The sequence below is a fragment of the Akebia trifoliata genome, chromosome 4 (genome assembly GCF_017979445.1).
Source record: "Akebia trifoliata isolate Shusen 1 chromosome 4, ASM1797944v1, whole genome shotgun sequence".
Lineage (NCBI taxonomy): Eukaryota > Viridiplantae > Streptophyta > Magnoliopsida > Ranunculales > Lardizabalaceae > Akebia > Akebia trifoliata.
This window is the reverse complement of record NC_141378.1, coordinates 23515177-23532022: the sequence shown is the minus strand read 5'-3', so window position 1 is coordinate 23532022 and position 16846 is coordinate 23515177. Positions and strand designations below refer to the sequence as shown.

At 33.9% G+C, this 16846-nt stretch overlaps 1 protein-coding gene and 1 pseudogene across 3 annotated transcripts in view; one reads left to right on the top strand and one right to left on the bottom strand.

Moving 5' to 3' along the window:
• Nucleotides 1-4867: 4867 nt before the first annotated feature.
• Nucleotides 4868-7441, bottom strand: LOC147404540 (kelch repeat-containing protein At3g27220-like). Of its 2 annotated transcripts, none has more exons than XR_015177825.1 (3): nt 7018-7439; nt 5486-5692; nt 4868-5177 (listed from the first exon to the last, which is right to left on the bottom strand). XR_015177825.1 is itself a non-coding variant. In XM_086440545.1 (3 exons), the coding sequence occupies exons 1-3, from the start codon at nt 7203-7205 to the stop codon at nt 5013-5015; spliced, it is 591 nt and encodes a 196-aa protein (XP_086296671.1). In that variant the 5' UTR covers nt 7206-7441; the 3' UTR covers nt 4868-5012. The 2 variants fall into 2 exon arrangements, 1 of the variants encoding a protein (XP_086296671.1); XM_086440545.1 differs by having other exon boundaries at nt 5486-5723; nt 7018-7441.
• Nucleotides 7442-7647: 206 nt separating this feature from the next.
• Nucleotides 7648-16846, top strand: part of LOC147404538 (serine/threonine-protein kinase SAPK7-like) — a 28273-nt pseudogene continuing 19074 nt past the window's right edge. Inside the window, exons 1-6 of the transcript XR_015177824.1 lie at nt 7648-7987; nt 8078-8152; nt 8247-8348; nt 8762-8854; nt 16530-16634; nt 16743-16841. The product of XR_015177824.1 is annotated as a serine/threonine-protein kinase SAPK7-like (transcript). The remainder of the gene's footprint in view (nt 7988-8077; nt 8153-8246; nt 8349-8761; nt 8855-16529; nt 16635-16742; nt 16842-16846) is intronic.

The window sequence follows — 16846 nt, the reverse complement described above, 5'->3', positions numbered from 1 at the left end:
AGTACGTATACTTAAGTTCGCTACATATTTCGATAACTTAGAAATCTACCAACATTAGAATAATACGATATTTAAACTTAGAAATAATCATATTAGAACTAAAAGAAACCACTCGTCAAAATACAAAAAATAAAAAATAAAATTGATAAAATGACAAAATACCCCTCATGGGTCCCACATATCCAAAATGTCTCGAAAATACCAATGTTATGCTTGGAATATGATTTTGATTCTAACAAGACTAAAATCGATGAAAATAAAGAAATTTATAAAGAATTGCAAAAATGACAAAAATACCCCTTGATATTTGATTTTTTACTTAAAAATTTTGAGTCTTAGGAAACGTGACTAAAAATAAACTTCTAACAACATTTACGTACATTGAGAAAATCTAAAAAACTCACACTCAAAAAATTTTTAAAAAAATTACATAAAATTACAAGATTTTACATATTAAATGACGATTTCCATCACATGAAATGACATCAATCAATCACATAAAATAACGATTTTCATTATATAGAATGACACTGATCAAACTTCTAACAATATTTACGTACATTGAGAAAATCTAAAAAATTCACACTAAAAAAATTACATAAAATGACGAGATTTTACACATTAAATGACGATTTTCGCTACGTGAAATAACATCAATTGATCACAAAAAATAATGATTTTTATTATATAGAATGACACTGATCAAACTTCTAACAACATTTACGTACATTAAGAAAATCTAAAAAACTCATACTCAGAAAAATTGAAAAAAAAAATTATATAAAATAACGATTTTCACCACATGAAATGACATCAATCGATTACATAAAATAACGATGTTCATTATATGGAATAACACTAATCAATCATGACAAGACAATAAAATTAAAAGTTTAATTTTAATCATGAAATTGGGTATTAGACCCTTGCTGATAACAATTTGAAATTTTGCTTATTACACCCCAATTTGAAAGAATGTGATGTGTCAATAGTAATTATTGAAATTCAAAATCAACCAATCAATTAAGAATTTAATCGATTGTGTATTAAAATTTAAAAATCAATCAAACCATCATAAATCGAAGTATAATCATCGATATAACTCAATTCAATTAATTTCACATCCGATAAATCCAATCCACGATCCAACCTAACAATATTTAACCCAATCAAATCATCCAATTTTGATCAATTTTATTATTATTTTTTTAAAGTTTCTATTGCCACACTAAATTTTACTAAATCCACGCCAACCGATTGTGTGATTTAAAAAAATAATTTTTTTTAGTTAACTTGATATTCACTTTATTTAGAGACTTTAATCATTTTGATAGTTCTTCCCATATATTATGAGTTGTTTTTAATCAATTCGGTATTTATTTATATGTGTTATAGTTTTTAACCATTTTAGTAAATTGATTGTGCATATGATATTACATTACCAATTTGAAAATCAATTGTGCATATGATGATGTTATTTTATCGATTTGAGAAATTTAATACATGTGATGATTTATTGATTTGGAAAATTTTTGCATGTGCTATTTTTATCAATTTTAGTGATGTTAGAAATATAATATGTTTGTCAATGTTGTATAAAATTTTCAAATCAATAAACAGTTGGTGTGGTGTTAGCAAAAATTGTTGTGGCAATAGCAACTTAAAAAAAAATAAAAATAAAATTGATCGAATTTGATGATTTGATTGGGTTAAATGTTTTTAGGTTAAATTGTGGATTGGATTGATTGGATGTGAAATTGATCAAATTGAATTATATCGATGATTATACTTCGATTTATGATGGGTTTGATTGATTTTTAAATTTTAATTCACGATCGATTAAATTCTTAATTGATTGGTTGATTTTGAATTTCGATAATTACTATTGACAACTCATCTTATTTCAAATTGGGGTGTAATGAGTAAAATTTCAAATTATTATTGGTAAGGGTCCAATACCCAATTTCATGATTAAAATTAAATTTTCAATTTTATTGTCTCATTACGATTAATTAGTGTCATTCCATGTAATAGAAATAATCATTTTATGTGATCGATCGATATCATTCCACGCAGCAGAAATCATCATTTAATATGCAAAATCTCTTCATTTTATGGGAAATTTTTTTTATGTTCTTGAGCGCAAGTTTTTTTAGATTTTCTCAATGTACGAGAATATTGTCAAAAGTTTACTTTTAGTTACAGTTCCTATAAATCGAGGTTTTTAAGTAAAAGTTGAATATTAATTAAAATATCAATGAACTTAAAGTAAAACATTAATAAATTAAATTTAAAATTTTAAACAAATATAATTAATTAATTAAGCCCACTTATTCTAGTGGACCCACCTAATATTTATTAAAAAGCCCTTCCATTTGGGATCCTAAAGAACTAAAATATAATTAAGGAGGTTCTCCAAAAAACTAAAAAATATTCTTTCATTGTATGTAATAATGAAAACCGTTATTATCCTTATCTTAAAAAGACTTAGTCAAACTGAAAACCTTTCAAAAAACTCTATAAATATGAGTCTCTACAACCTAATCTTGTAAGTCAAGAGAAACTCTAGGAAAGAGATGCCAGAAACTCTCCCTAATCTTCCCAAAATCTTAAATCTGAAGTCTCAAATCCCTATCTAACATCTAAACACCAGTTAAAATAAATAAATAAATAAAAAACACCCATAAACCCTCAAAAAACACCTAGAAATAAAAAAAATAAAAAAAAAATAAAATAGAAAAAACTCATATTTAGGAGGAAGATACCTCATCTTAGAGATCGAAAGCGGATCCAATTGACAAACACCAATTTGCAACCTTACGCAACTCAACCTTGGGTAGGGGTGGAGCTAGTAAAGAGCTGGTGGGGGCAATTGCCCCCACAGAACTTTGAGATGCCCCTATATTTTTTAATAATTACATGCCCCATTTATCTCCACTCCCTCACCTCTCTCCCCATTTGCCCCCACACCCTCATCTCCCTCCAATTTTTGCCCCCACACCCTCACCTCCCTCCAATCGTATTTTTCAACACAAATAATTTTCCCACCATTCAAGTTCTTCAACCATACAACGAACCATAGTTTGCCCCCACTACAAGAAAATCCTGGCTCCGCCCCTAACCTTGGGCATGAACTGTTCAACTTGAATCCAACCCAAGTCGGGTTAGTTAGGTTAATTCATTCCCCATTAATGCTAGATAATTTAGTAACGAGAAAGGTTCATACAAAGCTAAGTGGTATGTAAACAAATTTAAATTTTAAAATTATTTATCATAAAAATTTGTTTCAAACTTACATATATAAAATTATAATTAAATTTAAAGAACAAGAAATGATGATTAACTCAAGTAATCATCTTTATTTATTGTTAATTATAATTTTAAATGAAAAAAATATAATTAAAATTATAATATAGTTATTGCATGAGAATAAAAGATTTCACAAACAAGAGCAAACATACTGAAATATGAATATTGAATTAAAAAATATCAAGATATAAGAAATATTAAGTTCGAATTTGGGACAAATTGAATTGCTCGATGCCTATGCTCAAATCCAATCCGATTTGAGTCGGGACCGAAATCCAAAACTGAACCCAAACTAACTATTCCTAGACCGGACTCAGGTTTGAATTCAACGGATTCGGATTTTGCACGTCCAAACTGCAGCCTGCAGCCCTACGTGTTAAGAATGAATTAGATTCACGTCCTAGAGTGCTCTTAACGCTGTGTTTGGATTGAGGGAAGGGAAGGGAAGAGAAACTCATTAAGGGAAGGGAAGGGAAGGGAAGAGAAGACTAGTTTCTCTTGACCCTGTTTGGATTAAAAGAGAAGAGAAGAGAAAGAGTTAAGTTTCTCCTGTTTGGTTAGGATTCATAAGGGAAGAGAACAGAAATTATTCTTGTCAAATGACTATTATACCCTTCTTAGTCTAAAGAACAAAATTATACTTATACAAAGATACAAAATATAAACACCTAAACTCATTTATAAAGAATATGATAAATATTCATCTTCCAACTAAATATTATACCAAGAAATTATTTTTAATCTAAATGACTATTATACCCTTCATATTCTACAAATAACCTTTGCACTTAAATTAATAGCAACTTTCTTTAATTAGGAAAAATTATTTAAGGGACTCGCAGAAGGACCTTTTACTATCGACTTCACGACTAATTGGTAGCATGTGTAATGTACATTAGAGCAACTCCAACCTATAAAGAAGATACTCTCCTCTAAATCAATTTGAATTCCAACTAAGTCATAATTTTAAATCTCTAAATCTCGGATTAAATAAAAATGATTGGAAAAAGAAATTATATTTCAAACATGTTACATAGAAAGATGGAAGTCAAAATGACATTTATATATGAAAAAAATGGGTATTTAAATAAATGAATTGTTATTTAGAGATTGTTTTTAAATTTTTCTGGCACATCTAGATTTAGAGCCATGACATGTTAGAGATTTATAATTGTGGGCTCTCAGGGATTTAACTTTTAAGACTCAAATGACTCTTATCATATTAAATTTAAATATAAAAGTGAGGCATTTATCATGATCACTTAAATTTTTGGTGTCAAACTACTTCAATTTGCCTTCTCGCATTACAATAGTAAAGATCTGATTTATGACTCAACTTAGGCCTTCCACTGAACTTTTGGGTGATAAAAAAGAAAGTGAAACATCTTGTGGTCTCAAACCCCAACCTACTGATGCAGAATTAGTTTGTTTACCAAACAGAAACTCTTTCAATAATTAGTAGATCCAACTTGATGAACCCAATTGATCAATCTATCCGGGTTAGGTGCATGGATTGCACACCAATTCAATGCTGAGACCAATTAGCATTAAAGATTAGTTTAATATCAATCATTTGTGTTGAACAATAATTGTAAGTCAACAAACATAGAGCTAACAAAGAATTAACCGAAAAACAAAAGATTTGCGAAAGCCTCATGTTACAGACACATTGATTTGGTATGATTGATGTAAAAGAATAGAGATCACAATCTCAATTTGGTTCTGAACACATCTCCATGGACTTTTTTTGGTGTTGGATCATCTGGTCCTCTGTCCCGCTGCCCAGATGTGAAGTAAAGCCATCCGTCCCAGAATCCCACTAGAGTGGTTTTCACTCGGAAAGGCAACTTCCCAACTACTGACCATTTCTGTAAAATCGTCAACAAACCATGAGATTGAAAGGTAACACCGAGAGTAATTATAGCAATAATAATTCTATTTAGAGAACCAATAATAGATGATCTAGGTAGGTCAACTGTTCATCATTCACAAAACAAGGTAAAATGAAACAAGTTTCCGCCACTCTCGTGGGTTGTTGCTTTGGTGTATTTATATACCAAAGCAACATAGTTTAGTGTCTAAAGGCAGCAATATGTTGCAAGATATATATAGCAGAGGAACGAAAAAATGGATCTTGTGATATAGAGATCGGTAAATTAAAGGACAAGTTCAATACCAATGTATCTAAATGAAATTGGAACATTTCTCCGACAAGGGTCATCTTTTTGGTCTCTGGATGCTTATCTGTTGTGCCTCCCACAAGAACAATGGAGTTGTTGATAATAGCCCATGCAAATTCTATATGGGAGTCGGGCTTTGGCATGGAGGGCATAACTTTCCACTTCATTTCCCCGTCCAGCATGTAAACATCATCATATACTACCTGGAAATTGAACGTTAAATTTGTAAACACACTGAAGAAGAAAAGGCATGGAAATGGGTCATAACACCATAGGCGGCACCCAAAAAGGCTCAAAATGAAAAACACAAAAGATTATCAAAATGAGAAGCTTAGAGCCAGTGACACTTAATGGTTCAGTAAAGAAACATGTACACAATGATGTTGACAGTTGAAATAACACTGTGATTACATTTGTTTTTCTTAAGAAAATAACAAAGAAAAACACAACCAATATTAAAATATACTTTTTATTTTTTTCTACACAGCCAACATTCAGAGAAGTTGTATTCCAAATTATGAATGTGGAAACAAAAATCCCCAATACAAGCTTTTTCCAAAAACTATAACCACGACAATAAACAAAGGAATCGATAAAAAATAAAACTAAAATGAAATAAACAAAGGAACTTCAGCCAAATCCTTGCAGATGAGTCATGACCTTATTATTGTTCCCTTGTGCATCCATAAGAGTGATAAGGATGTTTACTTAGACATTTATGCCATTAGCAGATTACCAACCACCAATTGGATATCCTAATTTAAAGGGGAATGTTAGTGAGTAAAATGGATGAATTACTTACCAGAAATAGTTGGAATGATTTCACATTTTAAGAAGAATTAGATTTTAAATTAAAAGGACATATATGGATCAGGTTCCGATGATTGGTGGAAAATGATTCATATGAAAACACAACATCCCAACAGTGTAAACACGAAATCAATATATCCGACATACGTCTTTTGGGATACGCATAAATTCCAACAGTTGGATTTCGTGTTTACACAATGGGATCATATGTTTTTACAGAAGTCATTTCCCATCAATCACCTATTTATACATAAACTGGGCTTGGTTTTGCTGAATATGTAACTTGATACCCAATTTTTTGGGGATAAGGCATGAAGATGAGCCGGTGATGATGACACATGGGGACATCACTAACAATAAAAAGGCTCAACCATGCATTGGAAGATTATAAAAGGTGTAGAAATATGGGTACACACAATCATTATGCAATATAATGCTTGAGCAATATTTCAAAACTATGTTCCTGCACCCAGCCTATTGGTATGAAAAGAAAAACTTCAATAACAGGGTCACTTGAAACAAACACCATAAAAAAAATACTCTTAATATATAACCAGCTATTAAAAAGCCAAAGTGTTGTAACACTCATAGCTACATTTCACAACCAAACATTGAATATGATTAATAGGTAAAATGCATGTGTAAAAGCTGGATAAAAGAATTATAAGTTCATTTTCATGATTAGCATAATTATTAAGCAGAGAAGACAACAGAAAACCTGTGAGGTCCCCCACGGAGAATAGGTATTTCAGTTCGCCACTCCTTCTCTAACACTTTGCCATTATTTACGGCGATACTCGAATGCTCTTGCATCTGAAGCTTCATGGTGTGAACAAAGCATGTTTCATGGTGCGGAACAAAGCTGTGAAAGCCTGGTTCATACTTAATAAGGTTCCTGCTTTCCATATGGTGGTAGACATTTTAGAAAACCAAAAGAATGAGAGAGAGAGGTCGTCTCCTACTCGAGAGAGAGGTCGGCTCCTTCGTTCTGTAATCTGTACACCTCTAGGGTTTCTGAAATCTGTTTTACTACTTGGGGTGTAAGTAGTAATAAACGGCCTGTCAATATCTATTTCTTTTGGAAATTTTACAAAAGAGTGAGGACAAATTTGGAATCAAAATTTTGTTCCCTTCTCTTCCCTCCTCGTCACTCCGATTTTGGGGGGAACAAAATTTTATCATTTTTCCCTTCCCTTCCCTCCATTTTTCTTCTCTTCCCTCCTCACTTAACAATTCAAACAAGAGAAAAGAAGAAAAATTACAAATTTTCTCTTCCCTTCCCTCCCCTTCCCTCAATCCAAACACAGTGTTATGTGGCAATATAACTATCATTTTGAAATGACATCTTTCATTTTTTTTTTCTCTTTCGTACTGCAAACCCGTCTCTCTCTCTCTCTCTCTCGATGCTTGAATTGGAGATCGTTTTTAAATCCAAAGGTTTCTGTTGCAGGGAAGAGAGAAAATCCATCTGTTTTTAGGGTTTAATTGTGACTGGGTACTCTCGAACATATGAATCGAAGCCGAAAAAGCATTGAAATCCTCTACTGAGAAGATAAAAAAGAGGAGAAATGGAGAAGTACGAGCTGCTGAAGGATATTGTTTCTGGAAATTTCGGTGTGGCGAGGTTTATGCGGAACAAGGAGACCAAAGAGCTAGTTGCCATGAAATATATCGAGCGAGGTCACAAGGTCCCTTCTCAGTGAAAATCTATCTCTCTCTCTCCCCCCCCCTCTCTTTTTTTTTTGATTTGGTCGATTTTTAACAGATTTTGATTTCAGATAGATGAAAATCTTGCGAGAGAGATCATAAACCACAGATCGCTTCGGCATCCAAGCATAATCCGGTTCAAGGAGGCGAGCCTCTAATTTTTACTTTATTTTAGATAAACTGACGATGATCTTTAATAATTGAATCAATTATTGTGCTCAGGGTTTATGATGTTTATAGGTGGTTTTAACTCCTACGCATCTCGCCATTGTCATGGAGTACGCCGCAGGTGGAGAGCTTTTTGAGCGAATTTGCAACGCTGGGAGATTCAGCAAAGACGAGGTCATCTTTTTTTTTTCTTTAACAAAAATTAAATCAATTTTAAATATATTTTGTTCTAATTTTTCCATTTTAAAAAATAAAAATCCAGGCGAGATGTTTCTTGCAACAACTTATTTCAGGCGTCAATTACTGTCATTCAATGATAAATGAAACTAAATATTAATTAAAAACAGATTTATATTTATTTAATATTTTTAAAAATAAAAAAATGTTTTTTTTTTCTTTTTCATGTTTTATAGCAAATCTGTCATCGAGATCTGAAGCTGGAGAACACTTAGATGGAAACCCTGCACCACGTCTGAAAATCTGCGATTTCGGATACTCGAGGATGAGAAAACATCTTCCAAATCTTTAATTTTATGGAAAAAATTTGAAAATTTATTATATTTTTGGGGATTTTCTTGATAATGTAGTCGTCTCTGTTGCATTCAAGACCTAAATCGACTGCTGGAAGACCAGCATATATCGCACCGGAGGTACTCTCTCGGAGAGAATGCGATGGCAAGGTAATTTCGTAATTTGTTTTCTGTTTTTGGGCAACCTTATTTGTTTGTGATTGTGCTGCGCGACAATCTTTGCTGTCGGAGCTGTTCCGCCATGTTTTACTTTTGTCCTTACATGTAAGTATGAATCAGAGTGGGACCCACTCTTTGGGCTTGTTGTGGGGCAAAAGCAACGGTGCAATAAAGGAAGAGCTAAGATTGATGCATCCACTCTAAAAGTGCCACTTGCCAAATTTTGAGAGCTGCTATTGGCACCCAAACTCTTACTTATTACACTCTAATTAAAAAAAAAAGTGAATGGTTGAGAGCAGTGTTTTAAAGTTCCAAGGCACACTTGAGGCGTTTTGGTTCCTGAGCTGAGGCATAAGTCTCGACAATTTTATAAAAAATCCCCAAAAATATATTAAAAAAAATTCATAATAAATAAAAAACTATAGATCTAAAGCAACATTTTTATGGGACTACTATTATATATCATTTCGATTTTCAAAGTTTCAAAATGGTTTTGGCTAATCTTCTTATTTTCTCATCCCTTTCAATAAATAAGCTTTCATTTCCTTTTTAGCATCTTTAGATGCATGTGGGTATGGAGTAAGATTTTTATTTAATGCATGCAAAATGGTCTTTCAACCTCTTCATCCATCTTTACTACATTAGAACAATACACACATTCGACATAAATATATGACTTCCTTGAATAGGTATTTGATCCATCAACTTCAATCTCATGTTTTCAAGTGGGGGTCTATTACCTCCACCTATACCCACCTATTTACCACTTTCTCTAGCCATTACTAGCATCCACCATCAATAATAGGAAGACCAAATCACAAAACAAGAGAAAAATATGAGATTTAATTATTTTTTTTTACAAATTAAAAAAAAAAATGCACATAATAACCGCATATCTTAATTACTAAGTAACATTTTGGTTTGATAAGAAATGAGAGAATCAAACTCTGGAAGAATATTGAAGGTACAATGAAGAAATCTTTGTGGAGAAAATAGGGTTTAAGAGAAAGATTTTACGATTTCTTTCTATATCTTTTGTTCTTGACCTTAAAACACCCTAACTTAATTAGTTTTAAGAAAAAAAAATAAAGATTAAAAAAATAAGAGCTGCTATTGGCACCCCAACTTTTACTTATTACACCCAATTAAAAATAAAGAAATTAAGTGAATGGTTGAAAATAAGTAAAAGTTGGGGTGCCAATAAAAATTCTCTCAATTTTTGCTGGATTTCTATTTTTTCGACTTAGGATTTTATATGAGCCTAATCATAATTGTAAACAACTACTGAAATTGTTTGAACGAGTGTATAATGTTTGAAGAGTGTGTTTTAATCTTTAATTGGGGTGTGATAAATAATTTAAGAAATTGGGGTGTAAACAACTATTGAAATTAATTGAATGAGTATTATAATATTTTGATATGTTGATTGGGCCAAATCTTTGTAATGTTTGAAAAGTGTATTTTAATTTGTAATTGGGGCGTGATAAATAATTTAAGAAATTGGGGTGCAGTAAGTAAAAGTTGGGGCACCAATTGCAGCATTCCAATTTTATTGGGCCCAATGAAATGAACTCATTAATTTTCCGTCACCCCTCTTTAGTGGACCTAAACATTGAAAATATGATGATTTCTTATCCTTGGATTTAATTTCCATCATGGGTTGGTGGCCCACCCATAAACTTGATAACGATGCTCACAACTAGTTATCATAACCAATAAAAAAAAATAGTGTTGGTGTAGGAGATTTTTCGGGTTTCCCACTTTTCGAGATCCTGTTGTAATTGATGTTGTACTTCGGTTGTCTTCTCCGATGAACCTTTCTTTTTTCGATCGTCATCTTTGTCAGTCTTTACTTGAAAAGACATCGGTGTGGTACTCGCCAAAGAGTCTCTGATAATCAAGTTAGTATTTGATAAAAATGCCAAGCTAGGAGAAGAAGATTAGAAGTAGAGAACTATTGTGTGTTTTTTGCCTTGGAGCTTGAGTGAGAGAAATCTCTTTATTTACAAAGTAAACTCATTAATATAGGGCATTAAACTTAGTCGTAGGTTGTAACCACTCCTCATGTTACCTTATATTTATGTCTTTAAAGCCCTATGATGCATTGCTGATCTTTAAGACCCACTCTTAATGGTTCTTGTAACTTACATTAGGAATGATTATTATTTTGTAACTAGTGACTATTCAATTCCTAGAGTTGACTCAGTCAAGTTATGCATCTGTAATTCCTTCAGATATGATTTCTGTTGGACTCAACGATTACTGCAGTAATAACACCTATTTATTGTGGCTACTTGAGTAGCGTAATTATGTTGCTATGGGTGTAGCTTAGTAACAATACATTCGTTATCATGTTGCTACTCGGGTAGCTTTATTTTAGATGGGGATTGAATTGGTAGTAACACTTTCTATGGTGCATCACTACTTGGGTAGCTCATATCTAACTAGTAGAAATTCCATGAGAGGATAATAGTGGGTTGTCACATTCTCTTTATCTTAGCAGTAGTAGAAGAAGGATGTTGAGATAGCTTAGCTCAAGAGAGAGAAGGAGAAGACTACGAAACCCAATGGGCAGAGCCTTGTGCATCGGAGAGGGGGAAGAGGATGGCCCCTCCAGCGGGCCGAACCTCCTATCTTGGAGATTGGGGGTTTGGCTATTTTTTTATTTATTTTTTATAATTATAAATTTCATAAATAACAAAAAAGAGAGACATACAACGACCGGTTGAGGTGACCAATCAAAGCAAGAAGATCAACTATTATATAAGGAATCCCAACGATAAGCAAACTCCTCAAACACCCCTTTAAAGTCGGGTTACATCTTACACCAAAAAATAATAACCCTAAAATATAAAAAACAATGTCGCTAATTGAAAAAGCATCCCCTTTGAATATCCTCTTATTTCTTTCTAATCAAAGCTCCCAGGTCATTGCAAAAGGAAGTAAATTCCAAATGATTTTCTCTTTTCCCGAAAACAGATTAGATTCCCAACCTTGGAACATAGACAATGATGATTTAGGAATGACCCAATACACTTTAAAAAGTTGAAGGAAATGGGACCAAATGAGATGAGAGAATTCGCAATGAATTAGGATATGGTCAACTGATTCCCCGTTCGAATAACACATGAAACAACAATTGGGGGTTACAAAACCTCTCTTGATAAGGAAATCTAGAGTCGGTAATTTGTTATGAGATGCAGTCCATGTAAAAAAATGAACCTTAGAGGGGGCTTTTGAGCCCCAAATGAACTTGAAGGGGGATTGCAAGGTGTGGTCAGTAGGAATGTCCATACCTGAAACAAAGGAGCTCATAGTGGGCTGAACCACTTATCACCTTGATAGGGGTTCGACTGCAACCTTGTGGTCGAATAACCTATCACAATGTTAGGGTAGTTTGACTGTCACCTAGTGGTCGAGCCACCTAGGGTTAGCCCCTCTTTGGTTTAGATCAGGTTGAATTGGTTTGAATCGGGAAGTAATTTTCTCCATCTTCGAGATTATTTTGGTAATCTCGTGGAATGTTTAATTTGGTTCCTACAGTTGGCTATTGCAGATTCACGAGAAATGAATCAAACAATTATGGGGGGTAGAAGTGAGTGCACGACTGGGGAGCAGATCCTTTGTAGCTCGAGTTCCCTATAGCTTTCTGTAGCACACCAACGATTGACAGTGCGCCACATCATCTAGAGAACAACCTTGGTTCGTTTAAATTCAGGAGCTCACTGACCGTCCATTCTAAACACTTAATCATACTAAAAAATGTAGATTGTTGATTTTTTTAGTTTTTGTTTTTGTTTTTGTTTTTTTTGTTTTTGGGTACAATTTGATGTAAGTAGTGAATCCATGAGGAATCAATGGTTTTTTTTTCTTTTGATTATGGTGTTTTATGGACTTTTCTAAAGGTGCTACAGAGAGCTACAAGAAACTCGTGCTACAGAGGTTTTGCTCCCGCACCATTGAAGATGGATATTTCAAAGTATGTTTTCGCCAGGTAGAGCATAGTTTTTCTCATAATGCTGGAATCTTATGGCATCATAAGTTATTTGATTTGTGTGAGAAACTAGAGTTATTTTTTACCATGGGCAAACCTTGGATGGGTTGGGTGGGTCACATATGTGCAATTGGTTGTAAGAACTTAGATTTTAGTGCTTTTGGGGGCAAACTTCAAATAATGTCATCGGCATGTGGAGTAAGTGAATATGAATAATTTAAAAGGAAATTTTGTATGACGTGCAGGCTTTTATTCTGCATTCCTTGGATTTGGTCGTATGGCGCACATTGATCCTTGAACTTTTAGATCATCCATGTGCATCTTAGTGCATCACCCCACGACCCTACACATCTACGTTAAATTTTCTTTTCAATTATGATCATAGTTACCAAGTCGGAATACCGGTAACTATGATAACAATTATACATTTTGATGATGCTAAAAGAAGTCTAATCATCATCTTCTAAGGAAAACAATACACCATGAATTTTTTTAAAAAAATTGAAACATCAAGACATTATTATCATATCCCACATTAAACAACATTTATGAATCGAATCACCTGAGGCAGAAGGAGTATTTGCTGGAATTGTACGAGCATGATTAGTAGGAGCATCAAATGGAGGCTTGGGGTCTTTCTTCGATCGTTTTTCAACTGCCTTCGTTGTGGGATTCTTCTTCTTCCTTGGAAGAGGAGGATGAGAAGGACCAATAGTGGGAAGGACTGGCGAATCACTTGACATACTAGGATCGGCACAAGAAACTCTGTTGTGATCCGGTCTTGTAAGGGAACTGTGAGCGGTAGCACCCTCAACTGGTTCATGGACGGGCAAAGCTAAGGCAAAAACAGACCGGGGACATGGAACTCTCAACCAAAAGTTGAGAGCCCTAGGTAAAGCCTAGAAATCCCTCTGAGCAATAGGAAGGTTGAGAGCCTGCTCAACCAAAAGTTGACGAGTAAAACTCAAGTTCGATTGTCTCAAGAAAAAATTCCCTACAAGCAAAGGGATTAAAATAATCAATTAAATCTATAGACGAAGAAGGAAGTATGAAAAAGAGAGTAAAATAATTGAAGAGATGCTACCTTTTGTTCCATGAGATTTTGGAATAGAAATGACTACTTTCCAATGATAAATCGTCAAATTCTCAATTGTCTGACGTGATAATGGGATCACAGTAACAAAACTTATCAAAGTTAGTTAAATCAGTAATCAAAGGATCGCTCCTAGAGCTCAAGTAATAACTACTTCGGCCAGAAGGAGAGGGTAGTAAAGTGTAAAGGAATAGGAGCTCATCGGTCCCGAGATCCATGCCTAGAACCTTATTCAAAACAGAAATGCTGCAAACTATCCTAAGGAAGTTCCCATTCACACTAGTGGAATGAAGGTTAAAAAGTGCAAAAAGATTCTCTAACAAGTCTAGGAATGGGAAACCCAAGTCCTGAGTAGAGCTGATTGAGGAAGAATGAGCATTCCTTGGGACCGATCGATGGATCGTCAACACTATCCATTCTCTTAAATTGTATGTCCGAAGAGAAGTTAAAATGAACATGAAGTTCATCTAAAGATGTTATTAAGTTAGGTAATGGCACGAGGATAGGGTAAAGAAAAATATATAGAAAAATACAAGAACTGGTGTAAAAGTAAAATGTTAACAAATAAGAAAGAATAAAAGACGAAGAAAGGAAATATCAAACACACAGTAGAGGTTGTTGGAATTTTGATCGGAAATGAAGAACGGTAACTCCTTGTGGCCTTCTCCAACCAAGAACACCTCCCTCAACTTGGAGCTTTCCACCCACCACCTAGAGAAAGAGAAGAATGAGAAAATAATGGGAGACTTTTCTTTTTATAAGTGTAGGGACCCAAAAGTTTTAAAGAGAAATTTCCCTCCAATATTTTAAATTTAGTTTATATTATAATCAATATTTACTTATCCAAAAAAAACAACCTTAGGTCACATCAAGATCTTAAATCCTAAGAAGGGGCATTGTAGGAACCAAATTATTTTGATCCTTGGGATTAGTTTAAAAAGGAAAGAAGTATCAAAATCAATCCATCCGAAAAAGGGAGGAGTCGGTCCCTATCTAAGAAATAGTTGGTTCAGCCACAATGAAGTAGCCGACCCCCTTTATCTAAGTGATAGGTGGCTCAACCCCTTTGAAGCAGTCGACCCCAACCCCCCCTTCCACCAAGTTAGGAGGATTGCCCTATGTATTTCAAATTCTTTTTCTTCGTTCTCTGTAGTACACACAATTTCTTCTTATCCTTTTATGTACAAAATTGATTTTCGTCTTATTATTCCCTTTATATTCCCATGAGAATGTTGCAAAAGGAGTAATACATCTTGAGTAAACTTGAGAGAAGAAATTACCTCGGATAAAGCTGCCAAGGTAGCAACATCTTGTGTAAGATAAGGAGTTCCACTTATCAAAAAAAAGAAAAAGAAAAAGAACAAGATAAGGAGTTAAACTTTATTACTAAATATCCGATGACAATCTATTAAAACCAGATCCAAAGCAATCATGGGTGGATAACTTAATTGAGAACTTGGAAAACTAAGTAGTTTATGAGTTGGAGTAGTTACATAATAAAGACTACCACTCATGTCAGTTAAAAATATTAAATACCTTGCGAGGTGGGTCTTTATGATCGTTAATATAAAGCATCATGGGTATTTATGACTTGTGAGCATGAATGCAAGGCATCATGGAAGAGCAGTTACAAGTGAGTTCACTACTCACCATTAAATGGGCCCCACTATAAAATGGGGGATTTCTCCCACTCAAGCCCCAGGACACAAACCCATATACTTAGCTTTACTTTCTTCTTCCTTTTGCTTTGCAATTTTCTCAACTTGCTAATTTATTGTCAGAGGCCCTTTGGCCGGCATCACACTGGTGTCCTTTCAGGTGAAGTTGATGGAGAAGATAACTAGAAACGCAGAGGTACATTGAAAAAGACGACTGAAGGACTACGTTTCAAATCTCAAGGAGTGGGCAACATAAAAAACTGCCTACAATTTTTATGCACATCAACTTGTCAATTTGGCTCATTCACCTTTATACTGGGGATGGCCCAAGAATATGAATTCTAATTGTTCTAATCTTACTTTCTTACTACTTGAAAACTATCCACATTTATCTATAGTTGTAAGGTCGGTACCCTTTAGTTAGTTGAAATGGACTGTTTCCATGTTGGCCCATTGATTGTTTGCTTCAAATTAACAAGTTGGTGGCCTAGATTTTTGACATGCTTAGTACGGTTCATTTTGGACCATAGGTGCAGCATACCTTTTTTGTGTGTGTGTGTGTGTGTGTGTGCGTATGTCCATGTCACTTGTTTCTTGTGTTTGCTGTTTTATTTAAATGTAACTCATTGATATGTCAAAAACTTTATCACTTATCAAACCCTAAATTTTTGGGAAAATGTTAGCAAGGAAAAAAAACCACTCATTAAGTAAAGACATTGAATTTGTGTTTCCAACCCTAAATAATTTGGGTAAGCTTGATAATGATGAACTGATAAACTAAAGCTATACTTAGAAATTACCTTTTTATTTGATTTTGATTATTTTAAACCATGAAAGGTTCATTTACAGATAAGAGACTTGATATCATTCCCACTTGAATTTTTTTTCATTAATTTTACTGTATCTTTTGTGTTTGTTTAGTCGGGGGACATTTGGCCATGTGGAGTAACTCTCTACGTTATGCTGGTGGGAGCATACCCTTTTGAAGACCAAGATGACCCCAGGAATTTCAGGAAAACCATTTGAGTAAGTGCTCTTTCTGTTCTTTGCTTACTTTCTTAATTTATTGTAGTTTCCTTGACTTTTCTAGTCATTGGTTATTACCTTAACTTTCATATATATTTTTTTGTGCAGCGAATAATGTCTGTTCGATACAGAATCCCCAACTATGTTCACATATCTCAAGATTGCAGGCAACTCCTTGCTTGCATATTCAATGCAAATCCATCAAGGGTATG